This window comes from Macrotis lagotis, chromosome 2, assembly GCF_037893015.1.
Source record: "Macrotis lagotis isolate mMagLag1 chromosome 2, bilby.v1.9.chrom.fasta, whole genome shotgun sequence".
Taxonomy (NCBI): Eukaryota; Metazoa; Chordata; class Mammalia; order Peramelemorphia; family Peramelidae; genus Macrotis; species Macrotis lagotis.
This window is the reverse complement of record NC_133659.1, coordinates 232,528,485-232,546,589: the sequence shown is the minus strand read 5'-3', so window position 1 is coordinate 232,546,589 and position 18,105 is coordinate 232,528,485. Positions and strand designations below refer to the sequence as shown.

The window sequence follows — 18,105 nt, the reverse complement described above, 5'->3', positions numbered from 1 at the left end:
GAAATGAGAATCACGAGAGCAGAAAATTTGGCTTATATAAGCAAAAATAATGAGCAGGATAGAAAAATGGAATCTGCAATGGCAAAGAAATAATAGTTAGAACAAAATATTGGAAATGTATATCCAAACAAATGAAGTATAAACTAGAAGAAGAGATGCAAAAAAATATTAAAAGAAAATATGCTCAACTATCAAAGCAAAACAAGCAAACCCAAGATGGAAAACTCCAAGATACATAGTGATTAAAATTTAACAATTCAACTCAGAAACAACAAAATTCTACCAGAAGTCAGGAGAATTAAATTCCAATACAGAAGAAAGAAAATTCAAATAACACAAGTATTATTATTTATTAATCAGAAAATGTATGAGGGAATGGAGTAATGTATTCTAAAGAGCAATAGACCTCCTAAAGGTGACATGGAAATCTGAGCTTAACCACATATGAAAAAAAAACCACAGGTATTTGAATAAATAACAATAATAGATAGATAATAAAGAGGCATTTGAAATATTTTTAGAAACAAAAGCAGCACTGAAGAGTTAAACACCCCAAACAACAGAAATGCAGAGGTGTGAATAAATGTAACATTCTAGGACAGCAACAGAGAGAAGCTAGTACAAGACTTTTCTCTCTAAAGATACAAAAGGAGATAAGGATGAAAGCAGAAATTTTGTAGGGGTAACACTGAAGAGGCAGACAAAAAGCATATGGATAGAATTTGGTGATACCCTGGTTCTATCCAACAGACTAATAAATAATTTTTATATGACAAAATAATATGAAATAGGAGGGTACATGGAAGAGGGGGGTAGTGGAGCAGGGGGATGAGAGTAGCATGTGATATGCCATAGTCTTATCAAACACTAGCAGTGAAAGAAAGGTAAACTCTGTGTTCTCAGAAAGAAAAGAGCCTACAGAAGAGTGGGTAAGGAGAAGTAGAAAAGGAAAGGAAAGGAGGTCTTATTGTGGTAGTGGGAAGGAATTCCTATGGTTGAAGAGAGATGGTCTAAAGGGATGAGCACTTTATGTTGTGGTAACCTGGGACACTGGTGCTTGAAAATTTTAATTTTCCTTCATCAGGATGAGGAGAAATTGGACTTTCTAGGGGCAACTAATACCTAGGAAAATAGGAAAACATGGACCCAGGAAGAGATTTTGAGGAAAATGAGAGATTTTGAGGAAAATGTGGAAAAAATGGAAATAAGGGAGAGTATAGATCGGGGTAGAGTACATAATCATGGTCATTATGGGAGACGAGCCCTACTATGGGGCAGAATCTTCTCTGATAACTACAATAATTGGCATTATTCTGAGAGTGAGGCATAATGGAAAAGGGAAACACATGAGGCAAGCTCTAGGAGGTAGGGGCAGAAACTGCATTGTTAATATTGTCTTCATCCCTTTCTTAAGTCTAGATAATTAACAAAATAATAAATCAAGCTCTGATTTGTAGCCTTTTCCCATTCCTAAGACATATGTTCACACTGAAAATTTAATAATCAGCACTTTCATGCCAATTCTAGCTGTCTTCATTATGTTCTAGAGGGGAGAGCCTAGAATAGATACTTTGAACATTACTTTTTTAAAAGTTTTTCCCTCCCTCTCCTCCCTCCTTCCTGAATTGGTAAGCAATATGATATAGGTTATACATGTGCAATCATATAAAATATTTTCTCATTAGTTATTAGTGAAAGAAAATTTGAACAAAAAAGAGAAAGAAAGTGAAAAATATTATGCTCCAGTCACTGTTCAAATGCCATAAATTCTTCCTCTGGAGGCAAATAGCAGTTTTCATCAGGAGTACTTCTGGGATTGTCTTGGATCGTTGAAATGCTGAAAATAACTAAGTCAAAGAATAAATACTTTGCAAGCTTTGGTTGTATTTTGAGTACAGAGAAAAGAAAGAAAACAGATAGAGGTCATGAACCAGAGAATGAGATTCTAGAGAAGTCAGAGAGAGAATGGATAATGAAGACAGTGGAAAAAAACTCTTTTTGGAAAGGGGAACAAAAATGAAAGTTTTTAAAATAACTAATGAGCAGAACTAGATGAAAAGCAGATGAGAAGGGGAAATCTCATTGATTAATTGAGAGTTAAAAAGAAGGGAAAGAATTATATAACCAGAAAAAAAGCAGATGAGAAAAAGGAATTAATACACAAAAGCTCAAGAGGAAAGGGGTAACAAATAAGAGTAAGGATTTAGGGTAAGGGAAGGTGAGCCAGTGTAAACAAAGTCACCTTAAAAAAAGGTTAAAGTAACTGAAAGACCATAATACTCTGTTTACAGTAGAATAGGGGAAAAATCATAATTTGGGGGGAAATCCCAATATTAGATAAAGTAAAATAGAAACCTAAAACCTAACTTAATGTTAATAGAATAAGCCATTCAATAAAATGAAAAAGTGATGAATTGGATTAAGAAAACTCCTATAATCAGTTGCTTATAAAAATTTTTTAAAAAGAAATTGACAAAATAAACATGAGGAAGGGAAAAAATGCTATGCATTGTGAATCAAAAGAATGAGGAGCTGCAATCATTCTATCTGACAAAGCAGTAACAAAAATTAAAAAAAAGGAACAATATAATTCTCTGCTAAAATTAAAATATCAAAAAATAGCTAATTTCATCATAGAATATCTTGAATTAAAATAGCTACAACTTGTACTCATTGAAAACTGGCTAGGAGTACCAAATTCTAGCAAATGAGAAAACTTCTATTATAACAGAAAGAAAAGCCACATCATGACTCTGGGGGTAGGTGAACTCCTAATGAGGGTCCACATTCTGAGAACATAATGAAAACAGAACTGGCTTGAAAGTAGTGATTATTAAATTTTCATTGTGAGCATCTCTATCTTAGGAGTGGGCAAATGCTACAGATCAGGGTTTGATTTATTATTTTGTTAATTTTCTAGACTTTAGAAAGTGATGGAGACATTAACAATGCAGATTTTTTTTAAAAAAAATATGTGTTGTATATTCGTTTCCATCCTCATTCCCTATGGAAAACTAGTTGCAAAATATTTACTATCATGACCCTGGTACAGAGGTATCTAAAAATGGAACTGACAGGAGGAAGAATGTCTTTGTGTATTATATATATCAATGCCTAAAATTCTATTAGAAATCATTTAACCCACTTGTGCAGTCAGCACACAGAAGCTTGTAGCTGAGTGACCAGGAGAGAGTGCTCTGTCCAAAGGGGAATTACAAAGACTTCAAGATAGTTGATGAGAGGATGGAGCTGGTTTTATTTGGAGCTTCAATCATGGTTAAGCTTGAAGATGTGCCACAGACCCATCTAGAGTCAGGACAGGATCAGACTTTGACTTAAATAAGATTACTTATGAAAATTCTTCAGATCTCCCTTGAACTGCCCTTGAGGTTCCTAAAGAATGCAATACTCAATAAAGAAAGAAAATTATAGTAGGGCTCAGAAAAAGTGAATCAGTACCAAACAAGCTCCCAACATTCCTTTCAAAAGTCTTCAGAACTTGGTTCTAAAATAAATCTCCAACTAGAAGAGCAAGTAAACAAAAGGTACATATTTGGGGCTAGTATGGTTCTAGGAATTCCCAAACACAAACCCAGGAGAAGATAGTGACTCCAACTCATCCATAAGCAAATCTTCAAAGAAAAATACAGCCTGGAAGATGTCAGATTAGAGGCAACTCAGATGAAACTCTTTTTTTTTTTTTAAAGGTTTTTGCAAGGCAAACAGGGTGAAGTGGCTTGCCCAAGGCCAAACAGCTAGGTAATTATTATTAAGTATCTGAGGCCAGATTTGAACTCAGGTACTCCTGACTCCAGGGCTGGTGCTCTATCCACTGCGTCACCTAGCCACCTCTTCAGATGAAATTCTTAATATTTCCCTCCAAATAACTTTAAAATAAGACCTCAAATCAAATTTTGGAATGGTAGAGCCAACAAAAGATCAGGGTGAGACATTTTTTAGATCTAAGAAAACATAGGAGATGAGATGAAATTTGTGATACCCGGGTGGAAGCCTGTTCAGAACTAGTAGTGTTGGCAACCATGATTACAATAGCAGCTTTGGGAATGTTTAATCCAGAGTCAGTAAAGGGATCGAACAACTGGTAAGAAAGAGATTACAGGGGACCTTTTGGCTGGCAAAACTGGGAAAAACTGACACTGAATTGCAACTCTATTACCCATACACAGTATAGAGTATAGTTTAAGGAGTATACTTTAAGTATAGTTTAAGGAGGAGAGGAGCAGTGGGAATCAGTGACAAGGAAATAGGCAAAGAGAGTGCTAGTGCTTATGGCTACAGAGGTCAAGGGTGCAGGAGTTGGTGGAGCAGTGAATTGATCCAACAGTTCTGGAGAAGAATTTATAACTATTCCCAAAGGGCTACAAAAATGTGTATACCCTTTGACTCAACAATACCACTACTGGATCTGTATCCAAAGAGATCAAAGATAAAGGAACTGAACTTATATGTACAAAATATTTATTGAAGTCTTTTTAGTGATGCCAAAAAATTGAAAATCAAGGAGATACTCACCTATTCAGAAATAATTGGATGAGTTATAGCATATAATTTTAATAAAGTGCTATTTTTCTATGAGAAATGAAGAGGGTGGTTTCAGAAAAACATGGCAAGATATATATATATATATATATATATATATATATATGGATTAATATAAAATGAAGTAAGAAAAACGGGGAAATCATTCTGCACAATAATAGTAATATTGCAATGATGATCAACTATGAATGACCTGGCTTCTTTGATCAAGACAGTTCCAAAGGACTCATGATGAAAAAATGTTATCCATTTCCTGAGAACTGATGAACTCTAAGAACAAATTGAAGTATAATTTTCCTCACTTAATTTTTCTTGTTTTTTAAAAATATTGAAATATGGTTTTCATGATTTCTTATGTATAACTGAAATATTGTTTGCCTTTTCAATAGATGTTAAGGGGTGGGAAAGATGGAGAAAATTTGGAACTTAAAATTTAAAAAGAAAATAATGTTAAAACTAAATAAATAGTAAATTAAAACAAAGCAAAACAAAACAAAACACAGTTTGGCCAAAGGTTCATTGGAATTCCAAGGAGTCAGAGGCAATATCATAAAATATTTACCATCAACTACTATAAAGGGAAAATTGATACATTCAGTAAGAACTTTATCATTATTAAGGGAATTAAAGGAGAAGTCATAGGCATAAATTAGGTTATATAGGTATAAATTTTGTTAGACTGATCTCCCCTCCCCCAAAGTGAAGAAGTGAGAAATATGGATATAATAAGAGAAGGAAAAATGGAGATGCAGAAAGGGGGAAATTTTCTTACATAAAAGAGGCATGCAAGAAAGAGGTTTTACTGAGGAGGAAAAAATGGGGGTGGGGATGGCAGACAATGCTTGAACCTCACATTATAATTAGAATAAAGAACAGAAAGTATAGAATAAAATATTCCAAAAGACAAAAAATAATGACTTATAGCCACAACTCATTTACCCAGCAAAACAGTATAATCCAACAGGGGGAAAATGTACCTTTAAGGAAGTAGGTGAATTCTAATAATTTCTTATAATAAGCACAGAGTTGAATAGAAACTTGGAAATACAGAACAAACACAGCTATTATGAGAAAAATGTGATTGAATTAGCAACCAAAAGGGACTATGCAAGAATGAAGTAGTTATAGTCTAATAGGTGGAGAAAATACAAGTATTCCCCTTTGATTTCTGATGTCATTAGGATTCACAGAGGAAGTTAAATAAGACAGGAAGGTCTAGAACTGATTTTGTTATGTTTTGATTATTTTGAATGAAGAAGGAAAAGAAAAAGGAGAAATAAAAAGGAAGAGGGAAGAAAGCAAAATTTATCTCATAATTGTGGTATTCAAATAGAAAATGATTAAAAGAAAGGAGCAAAGGGTTTGGGGAGCAGGCATTAGTTGAATCTCATCTTATTTGTATTGGTTAGGAGAGTGTAGGAGATACATAGATATATCTAAAGATTTTGGTGTTCAAATATTTTCAATTCAACAGGAAAATAGAAGCAAATAAGAAATAGGGAGATGAGAAAGTCAAAGGAAAGGTGAATTTTAGGACAGGATTATACCTAAGGAAAATCAATTTCTCCTGTAGAGTTGATAATGAAGAGGTTAAAGAAAGATTATGATCCTGTGACTGGGGTCCAGTTGAAGGAAAAAACAAAGGGACATGGGAATGGAAACAAAGTGTATCAAACACAGAGCATATTTCTTTCTCATCACTTTTTTTTTTTTGCACAGAGTAGACAGGAAGCAAAAAGGAGGGAAAAATATAAATAGTAAGATCAAAGGAAATATGTACTTGAAGAACAAACTAGGAATGTGAATGGGATGAATTCAATCATAAATGGATCTATTCCATCTATTCCATCTAATCCAGAAAGGATTAGAAAGTAGAATTCAATAACATATTGTTTATAGGAAACTTGCCTAAAACATAAAGACACAGAGATAAAGTAATAAATGATTGGAAGAAAACCTATTCTTCAGTAGAATGAAAAAAAAAAGAGCAGGATTTATGATCTCAGACAAAGCAGCTGCAAAATAAATCTGATGAAAAGAGATAAACAGGAAATGCTTGGTATATTTATTTATCGTTTATGTACCAAGTGATATAGCATCTACATACTTAAAGAAAATGTTAAATAAGGTGGAAAAAGAAATAGATATAAAATTATAAGACTGAGGGTCCTCACTGTATCTTTTCCAGACCTAAACAAATCTTTTTTTTAAAAATTAAGAGAGAAATTAAGAATTGAATAAGAATTTAGAAAAGTTAGGTGTCAGATTTCTGGCAATTATTAAATGGAAACAGAAAGGAGCAAACACATACATATGCATGCATACATACAAATATACATACACATATATCTATATCTATAAAATCTTCCTGCAACCTTTATAAAACCCTACCATAAAAATGCAGAAAATCTAAGAAATATTAAATATAATCTTGACAATATAATTAAAATTAAATATAAAAGGTCTCTGAATAATGATTTAAAGCCAATTAGTGACTAAATAATAATCATAAAGAATTGGTGGTTTAAAGAAAAAAACATAGAGACAGAATGTAATTAAATTAAAGACAATGCTAAAAAAAGATACAATAGATCAAAATTTGTGTGATGTAGTCAAAACAGTCCTTATTTGATATTTTATAATTCTTAATACTTCCATTAAAAATGAGAGAAAGATCATTTCAATGAATTGTGTTAAACTATATAAAAGCATCAAACAAACAAATTTTTAAAAAAAATATCAAAATAGAAATTCTCAGATTCAATGAAGTAATTAGCAAAACTAAAAGTAAAATATTTTTAGAAACTTTTGAATTAGTAAGCTATGAACTTTTGGGGGAAGAAAAATTAACTAATACACTTTTTAAATAGAAGAAATCAAATAAAAATGAAAAGAGGATAATTTAACAGAAATGAAGGAGAAATAAAGAAATTTAAAACCACTTTGTTGAACCAATCAATAAATTTAACAACTTATATGGAAAATATAATTTTCCCAGATCAAGAGAAGAGATAAATTATTTACATTATCCAATATCTGAAAAATAAACCTTGATCAAATAGATTTATAAGAGAACTCTATTAAACTTTCAAATATCAGTTAATTATCTAAATTGTTTAAAAATTAGGAAAAAAGAAGGTAACCTATTAAATTTGTCCTTTGGTATAAACATGGCATTGACATAATGAAAAAATGAAATTCATGAAGACCATGTTAGAATTAACAGCAGCAACAGAGCAGTTTATCACATTTGTGCTAACAGTCTATTGCTCTCCACTGTTCTTCTTCCTGGGCCACTGTAATTTGAGTTGGATGCTAGACTGCCCATACCCTTTTCCAAACAGGCAGGCATTCCCATATAGCTCCCACCCCTAGTTTACTATACAGCACAATCTTCCCTCCTTGGTTTGTGTTGTTCATGAGTAATGTATAATAAAAATATTCCATGATGGTTTGCTTCATTTTTATCTCATTCTCCTAAAATTTTACCTTTTCATGTTTTCTAATGTATATAATACTTTAGTAGACCAAACATATATCCATTAAATACCTAGCATGTATAAAGCCTGTATAAAAAGCATGTATAAAAGCAAAAAGGAAACGGCTTCTGCCAATAAAATGAGATATTCTTTCTAGGGAGATAGCATAGGCATAGAATTTGTATTTAAAATGTTTAAAAAATAAATACAATGAAATGTTGAATGGAGGGAACTAGTAGCTGGAGGAATAAGGAAAATCTTCATGGAGTAGGTAGCTCCTAGGCTGGGTTCTGAAGGAAATAAGCAATTCTGAAAGGCTGAGGTGAGGAGGAAGAACATTCCAGATCTGGAGGACCACGTGTACAAAAATATAGAAGTGAGAGGTAGATGGGTTGCAGGCAAGGAACAAACAGCAAGTAAGCCAGTTTAGCTGTACTGGTTAGACCAATCTAATCAAAGTGGTGAGATGATGCAACAGGTAGAGTGGTTGGGAGTTAGGCCTAGAGTCAGGGAGACCTGAATTCAAATCTTATCTTAGACCAGCTGTGTGATCTTGGGCAAGTCATTTAATTTCTGTCTACTTCACTTTCCTCATTTGCAAAATAATAACACCCACCTTACAGGATTATTGTGAGGATCAGATAATGAGCTTATCATAATAAGCACTTTATTATAATATAATAGATACTTTATAATAACTATTTGTAAAATGCTTAGCCCAGTGCCTGACTAATAATAATTATCACCATTCCTTCCCCATTTTAAAATAATAATCAACAGCAACATGGAGGTGATGATCAACCTTAATGGACTTGCTCATTCCATCAGTGCAACAATCAGGCACAATTTTGGGATATCTGTGATGGAGAATACCATCTCTATCCAGAGAAAGAATTGTGGAGTTTGAACAAAGAACAAAGACTATTACCTTTAATTAAAAAAAAGTTATCTTATTATGTAATTATGCTATCTCTTATATTTTTTTTCCTTAAGGATATGATTTCTCTCATTACATTCAACTTAGTTCAATGCATACCATGGAAACAATGTAAAGATTAACAGACTGTTAGTTCTGTGGGGGTTCTGGGAAGGGAAGCAAGATTGGGGGAAAAATTGTTAATTTCAAAATAAATAAAAAGATTTATGGGATTAAAAACCCATGACTGGAATATAGGCAATGCAAAAGTATATTCTCTTCAAAAGAAAGATACACTTAACAAATAGAAGGGTAAGCATTGTGTTTTAAAAGGGTATGGAATCCTATGACTGTCACAGTCACAAATGATGTGACAAATATGGAAGACTTACCTGCTTGGAAAGGAGCTCTTTGCAAAGCTGGTAAAGGGTAATGAATTTTTTGGCCAATAGTCGTGCCTCAATGAATCCTTCAGCAACCAGCATGATTTCACAAATCAACTCAAAATCTGGTACAACCATAGCACATGGCCTAGGCACAGACAGGAGGGAATGAGATAGTTTTAGAGTTTAAGCAAGACAAAATGTCTGGGAGGAGTTGAGGTTAGGATATAAAGAAAAATTCTGTGCTAAAGCAGGGGTCAGCAACTGGATTTGGTTATTGAGTGAAGGGATCTCTCTCTGAGATCCACCTTTCTTCTGAGAATAGTTCTCTGAGAAAATTGAAGATTGTTTCCATATACTTCTTAAATACCAATCTTTTAAATTAAAAAAAATGTTCATCTATATGCACATATATATTTTAAGTTACAAAATTTTCTTCTTCCCACCCTCACCCCCTCTTAGCAGGTAACTGTCAGGTTAGCATTATACATATATTATATATTTTTGCAAGACAATGGGGTTAAGTGGCTTGCCCAAGGCCACCCAGCTCGGTAATTATTAAGTGTCTGAGGCTGGATTTGAACTCAGGTACTCCTGACTCCAGTGCCACTGTGCCACCTAGCAGCCCCATATACACACATATTTTTTTTGATAAACATGTTTATAGATTAGTCATTTTCAGTATGAAGAATTAGGATTAAGGGAAAGAGATGCATAAGAGATAATTTTTATAAAGTGTTCACCAGATTTTGAAGGGTTGTTTTTGTTTTGTTTTTCTTCCTCTGGATGGGCATAACATAGGTGGTGTAAAATAGTTGTCCTAGCCTCTGAACTATTGACTGGAGCTGCTTCCATCAAGGTTGATCATCTCACAATGTTGTTAATGTATACATTGTTCTCTTGGTTTTGCTCCCTTCACCCAGCATTAGATCCTGCGACTTATTTCATGCTTCTCTAGAGTCCAATCATTTATGGTTTCTCATAGAACAATAAAATTCCATAATATTTGTGTACCATAACTTGTTTGACCATTCCCCAATTGATGGACATTTCCTCAATTTCTAATTCTTTGCCACTGCAAAAAGAGCTGCTATGAGTATTTTGGAACATATGGAACTTTTCCCATTTTTTACTATTTCTTCTGGATATGAGTCTAGAATTGGAATTGCTGGGTCAAAGGGAATGAACATTTTTATTGCTCTTTGGGCATAGTTACACATTGCTCTACATTATCTACCAATCTTAATTGACTAGACCAATTTATTATTCTGAATTCTGATCAATTATTCTGAATTCCTTATTCATGGTGCTACAATCTGACTGATATTCAAAACTATTTCTTTTTTTTTTGACTTTTATACAAAGGAAAATGACAAGAAATATAGTCAGCCTCATCCCCAACTAACTCCACAAAAATACTCAAGGTCTTTTCTTTCTGTATACAAAGAATTTGAAAGTCTAATTGAAGCTGGTTTTGATTCCTATAATGGACTATGGAAACCAGACTATGTCTGGTTCTATATATAACAAAGCTTTTACATAGTGAAATTATGGATTATTGAATAGTATCCCTCTCATCACTTCTCATCTTTGGAAGTCCATGCTCTCTGTACACCTTCTCTAATCCATCACCGATATTATATTATGCACAGAAAGTGTCATTTATACCTTTCTAGATAAAGTTCTTGATGGTGATTAATAAATTGAAGAGTAATTTTTTTCTGTAGGTCATGAGAAACAGATCAGTACATGCTATTATTTTAGACTGCCTTCACAAAGATGACTTTGGATGTCAGGTTGGGAAGTGGAGATACATACCAAGTATCTATCCACGAATCTTCCCTCTAATCTAGATCATGAACATTTGAAATGCCAGTGAATCAAAAATTTAACTTTTCTCTCCTTTCACAATCCAATTTTACACCAAGGACATGTTCAAGAGCTATGGCTCCACAATTGACCATGTCAGAATATGCTATTTATGGCTGCTCATAAATAAATTGCTAGGCACTACTGACCTAATCCAATCCCCTTATTTTACAGATGAAACAGAGCTAAAAATGTGAGATGATATTCAAAGTCATACAAATAGTTAATGGCAGAACAGGAACTAGAAACTAGATATTCTGATTCCCAGTATAATGAATTTTTTTAATACTAGCATGACTATTTTAATACTAACATGACTATTATAGAGAAATAAGGGTAGCTAGTTGGCACAGTGGATAGAGCACTGGCTTTGGAATCTGGAAGATGAATTCAAATCCTGCCTCAGACACTTGATACTTACTAGCCATGTGACCTTGGGTAAGTCACTTAACTCTGATTGCCTTGTATCCAGCTCCATCTCTACTTGTCCTGATTCATATCTGGCCACTGGACCCATTAGTTCTGGAGGAGAAAGTTAGGCTGTCAACTTAACACAGCACCCTCTCACTCAAATCCAAATCATGTGCTTGTCACAGCATCACTTCTCTGATGTCATAGTCTTCTTTGAGAATGAAGGACAAACATCATCATTCTCATAGAGAAATAGTATATAGTACTAGAGAAAGACCTGGCTTCAGAGCCAGAAAGACTTAACATAATGATTATGTTACTCTGAACAACTCATCAAATCTAATGTTTTAGGCAAGTCCTTACCATATTCTTCCCCCCACCCCTCATAAGATCTAACAGGAAAATAGACCTTAGAATGATTTTTAAGGTTGCTCATAATATAAGCCCTACCCATAAAATAAGCCCTAGTTAAGATTGTCAGCCAGATGGATGCATTTAGTATGTTCATTGCAACACATAAAGGACATATTGTCTTATAAAATAATAATATTGATATATAATTAAACATAAATAATATTATTGTCATTAATAATTAAAATAAATGATAATATAAATTATAACTAAGTATTTGTAAATGCCCAAGCAAACACCTTTGGACAAGAGGTAAATGCCTTTGTAAACAGATGAACTCAAAACTCATTGCCAAGTGACCAATAGGAGTACCAATTTAAGCACGAATAATGTGTGCACTTGATAACATCTGGATGGAAAGAAAGTCCTATCTTTAGTGTGTTTTAGGCATTTATGTTCTTGAAACCAAAAAAATTCTGGTGCACACAACCTGTGAGAAGTGGGTTGATTTAATGTTGCTACTTAATTTGCAAGATAGCCAAAGAAGTTAGTCTGGGATTCGGGGAACACTCATCATACTAAAGACATGAAGAACTTTCTTGCAGAGAGAAGAATAGATCAAACAATGACTGCCTAAGTCCAGATGCTTGATATTGCAATAAACAAGCCATTCAAGGACCATATTTGCACAAGGAAATCAATAACTACGTTGAAAATGCAGAAGTCATTGACTGTTTACCTCAAATTGAAGTCAATTAGTCCCTCTCTGAAGTGCCAACTGAAGAAGGGGTTTTGAATGCCATTAGGCTCCTTTCAAGTGGCAAAGCACCTGGTGCTGATTCTATTCCAGCTGAGATCTACAAGGTGGGAGGTCCATTGCTCATCTAAAATCTGACTGAATCTGACAGGTTATATGGCATGAAGAGGTTACCCTTCAAGAATTCAAGGATGCCTCTATTGTCCATATCTATAAAGGTAAGGGAATAGATTGACCAGTGACAATCACAGGGGCATTTCTCTTTTTAGTTATTGCTGGTAAGATCCTTGCCAGAAGATTTCTCAATATGCTGCTCCTTTTCCTGGAAGCTGATCACCTCCCTGAAAGCCAGTGTGACTTCAGAAAGGGTAGGGTGTTTGATAGGGTGTTTGCTGCCTAACAGCTCCAGGAAAATTACTAGGAACAGAACAGAGGTCTGTATACAACATATGTAGAATTGACCAAAGCCTTTGATATCATCAGTCATGAGAGTTTATGGAGAGTGCTATGTTAAAAAGTGGGAGAATGTGATATTGCACTTGCACTTTATATTTAATTCATAGGAGTTAAGACATAAGTATAAATAATTATAAAATTGTGTAGAATGCAACAGTGGAATAAAAGATTCAGAAAGTGTTATGATCTTTAAAAAGAATAAAAGATTTCTTCTTCCTGCAACAATCTGAGAAGACGTCATGAAGCAGGTTTTTGAAGGATTATCAAGAATTGAACCTGTGGAGAAAGAACATTCTAGACAATCATGATCAACATGAACAATGATGTGGAGATGAGAAAATGGACTGTATTTAGAAAAATAGATTATACAAATTGTACAATATAATTAGAATTGCTAAAGCAGGGGTGGCTAGGTGGCGTAGTGGATAAAGCACCGGCCTTGGAGTCAGGAGTACCTGGGTTCAAATCTGGTCTCAGACACTTAATAATTACCTAGCTGTGTGGCCTTGGGCAAGCCACTTAACCCCATTTGCCTTGCAAAAACCTAAAAAAAAAAGAACTACTAAAGCAGAATGGGAGGAAATAAGGCTGAACAGGCAGATGATTTTACATATTAGGATAAGGAATGAAGGATGTGAGGCAATTGAGAAACAATCAAACATTTTAGGACAAAAATCATAATGGTGTATCATACATGCTTCTCTTCAAAGATAGCAAGAACTTTGATTCACTATAAAATGTAATTATGCCCTCAAAAATTATGAATTGTACCTGAAGAGAGCCTTGAGGTTCTCTGGAAGCTCAGTACGGCCAGCATAGCCTGGGTTCATAGTGATGAAGATTCCCACTGAGGGATTCAACTTAATCTCCTCCCCAAGGAAGTTGAAATACACCTTCTTATCCCTGATTGCATCTTGGATACTTTTCACCTGGTGAAAAAAATCAACACTTTATAATCAATGAATTGGCATGAATCAGATACCATTCTGTCAGAAGAAGTTGGCTTTTCCTGTCAACAGAATGATTAGTTCTTCTCAGACTTCAGAAACTGATTGGCTCAGAATCCTGGATTCCTAACACCTTCAGTACAAACAAACATATATACATGCATATACATGTTTATACATACATGCATATATACATATATATTATATAGTATGAATTGTAGCATGATATGGTAAAAACAATTCTAGATTTAGAGGATTTAAATTCAATGCTGTCATTTATTACCTAGATGACATTGGGCAGGTTACTTAATCTCTCTGCAACCTATTCCATTTGGGTAGACCTTATCTACTTCTTTCTGGATCATGGGTTAATTCTATATAGCTATCATGCAACTTCTCTCTCCTCTCTCCTTTCTTCCCTCCCTCCCTCCCTCCCTCCCTCCCTCCCTCCCTCCCTCCCTCCCTTCCTTCCTTCCTTCCTTCCTTCCTTCCTTCCTTCCTTCCTTCCTTCCTTCCTTCCTTCCTTCCTTCCTTCCTTCCTTCCTCTTTCCTAAAAAAATACCAGTCACTCAAAAGAATGATTTTAATAGTAATTTACAGAAACTCTATTTTTCTGACCTGAGCCAGCACTCACATACATATACCCCCCCCCCACAGCCTGAGGAATTATTCTGCTCCCACGAACATATTAATGTCAGTTTTGATGTGGGCAACCAATCAGTTTTAATTCTAAACCGTAATTTAGAATTCATAAACACAGGCAATCCACCAGCCTCCCCAGTATGGGGGAATGCAGGTACATGTCTCCAGACAGGCAGCCAGTCATTTCCTTCCTTTTTATTTAGACTCCCAACTATAAAATATGTATAGCAATTGCCTTGCTAGGAAGCATATTTAATTAAAGTTTACAAATTGTTTTGAGTCTGAGAGCTGAGGCAAGTGTCAACTACCCTTTTGGATATGCATCCTGACTCAGCATTTCCTTCTGCTACAAAGGATCTGCAAAACAAAGTAGTCAGCAAAAATGTACCTGTTGTGAGGAGTAAAGACATCTATATTTCTGCATAAAATTCTTCAGGAGAGCTTTATGAAGAGTCCGAGCAAGTTTGAAAGTATAATTAACTCATAAATATTAGAACTTTATAGAGGTGATTACAGATACACAAAACAATAGATTATTTGCCTAAGTTTTCTACATTGCCCCAGGAGTCTTGGAGTCCAAAGACTAAAATGATTTAATTGCATGCAAGCTAGGGAGCTGGGAGAAAATGCCAAGTTCTATGAGTGCCTTCTTAAGAGCTAATGGACAAATTTTTAGGTAAAGGGAAGGACACTATCAGGTACATTTTGGTAGTTAAGGATTAAAGATACTCCCTTTACTGCTTGGAGAGTATAATTTTTAAAAATTTCAAGACATTTGGGAAAGGGACAGAAGCATATTTTTAATTGATATTTTATTTTTCTAGTCACATGTTATGAAAGTTTTTCATTTGAATGCATTTGAAAATTTTTAAACTACGTGATTTCCTTTCACCCTCCCTTCCACACCTCTTCCCTCAGAGGTGAATAATCAGGTGAATATTGTACATACATGTTTATGTTTAAGATATTTACAAGATTATTCATTTGACAGAAGCATTTTTTAAAAATTTGTGGAAATATTTCCATCTCTAGGATGGAGAAGAGGAGAAAAAAGAAATGTATGTTATAACCTTATTATATATTTTTAAATGGCCAAAATATTCATAATAGATTTACAGTTTCATAAAATATCTCTTAGGAGATAGCTAGTTGCACAGTGGATAGAGTGCTGAGCCTGGTGTCAGGAAGACCTGAGTTCAAAGACACTTACTAGCTGTGTGACTCTGAGCAAGTTCCTTAACCCCGGAGTTTGGATTAGAGTGGGGAGAGACTTAAGGTGGGCTGACCTATCAGCAGTCTATTGTAGCACTCAAGGAGTGAAGTGATGAGAGTCTGTGCTAGAGAGATGATACTGTCAGAGGAAAGAAGGACGTGTATTTGAGACATGCTATCATTTTGAGACATGCATCCATTGTGTCCCACTCTTTGTGGCCCCCTTTGAGTTTTTCTTGGCAAAAATACTGGGGTACTTTACCATTTCTTTCTCCAGGTCATTTTAAGAGATGAGAAAACTAAAGTAAACAGGATTAAAAGACTTGCCCAGAGTCACACATAGAATAAGTGTCTGAGATTGATTTTGAACTTAGGTCTTCTTGATTCAAGGCCCAGTGCTTTATACACTGCGCCACCTAGTTTCCAATTGGCTTTTTATTTTCCAGTTAAAATCCTATCTTTTCCAGGAAGCCTTCACCAACACCCCAATTCTAGTGCTTTTTCTCTGCTTTTTCCCTGTTTTTCCTATATGTATCTTTGTATATATTTATCTACATGTTGTCTCCTCCTTTAGACTATGTTACTTGAGAGTAGGTACAATTTTTTTTTATCTCCATGATTTAATAATAAAGGGACTGGCACAGAGTAAGAACTTAATAAATGTTTTTTGATTGACTGGTTAATTTTCTTCCCTATATCTCCCCTTCTCCGAGAGTTCCTATATCTGATCTTTGACACTTTGTTACTTTCTCATGCCTCAAATCCAACCCTTATGTGTTATATTTTTTATTTATTATACTTCTAAAAGATAACCATTATATCTTTCCTCTTTGCTCCACTACTGCTGTCATCCTAGTCCAGGCCCTTGTTAACTTTATCTTGGTCTATTAAGATAATCTGCTAACTGGTTACCCTGTCTTTAGGTTCTTTACTTTTGGAGGCTTCCCATTATCTATAGGTACAAGACTAAATACTTAGGCTCTCATTCACAATCTTGTATCAATCTACTTTTTTAGCATTATTTCATATTACTTTCCTTTCTGTATTCCTCTTTTCTAACAAAACATGAGATTCTCAATCTATGTTTCCTGGAAATATATTATCTTTTAGAATACTTTGATTGAAAACTCAGTTCAGATCTCTAGCTTCTCTATAAAAGCCTTCTCATATCTCCCAGATGGCATGAATTCTTTTTCTCCTCAAATTTTCTTACAGCATTTTTTCTAGACCTTTCATTTGTTTATAACATATTTTAAAGGGGGAAAGTGAAGAAAAGAAAAAGAGAAGATCAAGAAAAAAAGAAGACAAAGTTGACTTAAAGAACATTTAGCAATTGATAAAGTTTTTAAACAAATATTTGAGGCTGATGTACAGAATGAATCACTAAATTAAATTTTCTTCTTTGATGGCTATATTATTTTAAGTGAAAATGACTCAGATACTGTTCTGTACTCAATAGAATATTTGTAAAAGTTAAGTACTTAGCTTTGCTACCCATACTAAAATATCACAATATTAGGAGATTCCAAGATGAACTTTTGTTTCTTTAAAAAAATGGAAAAGATTCTCCAATACGTTACATACATTGGATTGTGAAGTTTCAAGTAGTTCATATAATCAAGTTTATATTCAGAATTGATACAAGGAGGCAAAATTCCAAAAGATGTAGAAAGATTATCACATTTTTCTACCAGTGATTATCTTTCCACTTGGATTTCCTGGAATAGTGTTGGGTAATCCACTTATAACATGCTAGAACTCAGGTAAAATCAGGGGAAAATGTCCAATAGGTTGCTGAGAAGATATGATAGGCCAAGACAAAATAATTCAGGCCTGAATACAATTTCTGGCAGGAGTCAAACTATTCCTGACTCGTGTTTCTCTCTAATTCCTGCTTTTTCAGACCAATTTCTTCAATACCAATTCTTTGTTTCCTTCAACATTCTGATCAAGCATCACATTCTGCTTGACTTACCTTATTCCACAATGACTTTTTCCATCTTCAAATTTCTGTAACTATTAAAAGTCTTTCAGGAAATTTCTGTATCCCATATTTTGTTGGCTATTACCTTTCCCTGTTTCATTTTTTTTCATGCATCCCTGATCTTTCAAGTGACTATAA

General features: G+C 34.2%; 1 protein-coding gene across 1 annotated transcript in view; it reads right to left on the bottom strand.

Annotated features, from left to right (window-relative positions):
- Positions 1-18,105, bottom strand: part of DNAH9 (dynein axonemal heavy chain 9) — a 546,775-nt gene that overhangs the window by 350,554 nt on the left and 178,116 nt on the right. Inside the window, exons 24-25 of the mRNA XM_074225133.1 lie at positions 13,954-14,111; positions 9,348-9,486 (exon numbers count right to left, since the gene is read on the bottom strand). Coding sequence (XP_074081234.1) covers positions 9,348-9,486; positions 13,954-14,111 — 297 coding nt within the window. The remainder of the gene's footprint in view (positions 1-9,347; positions 9,487-13,953; positions 14,112-18,105) is intronic.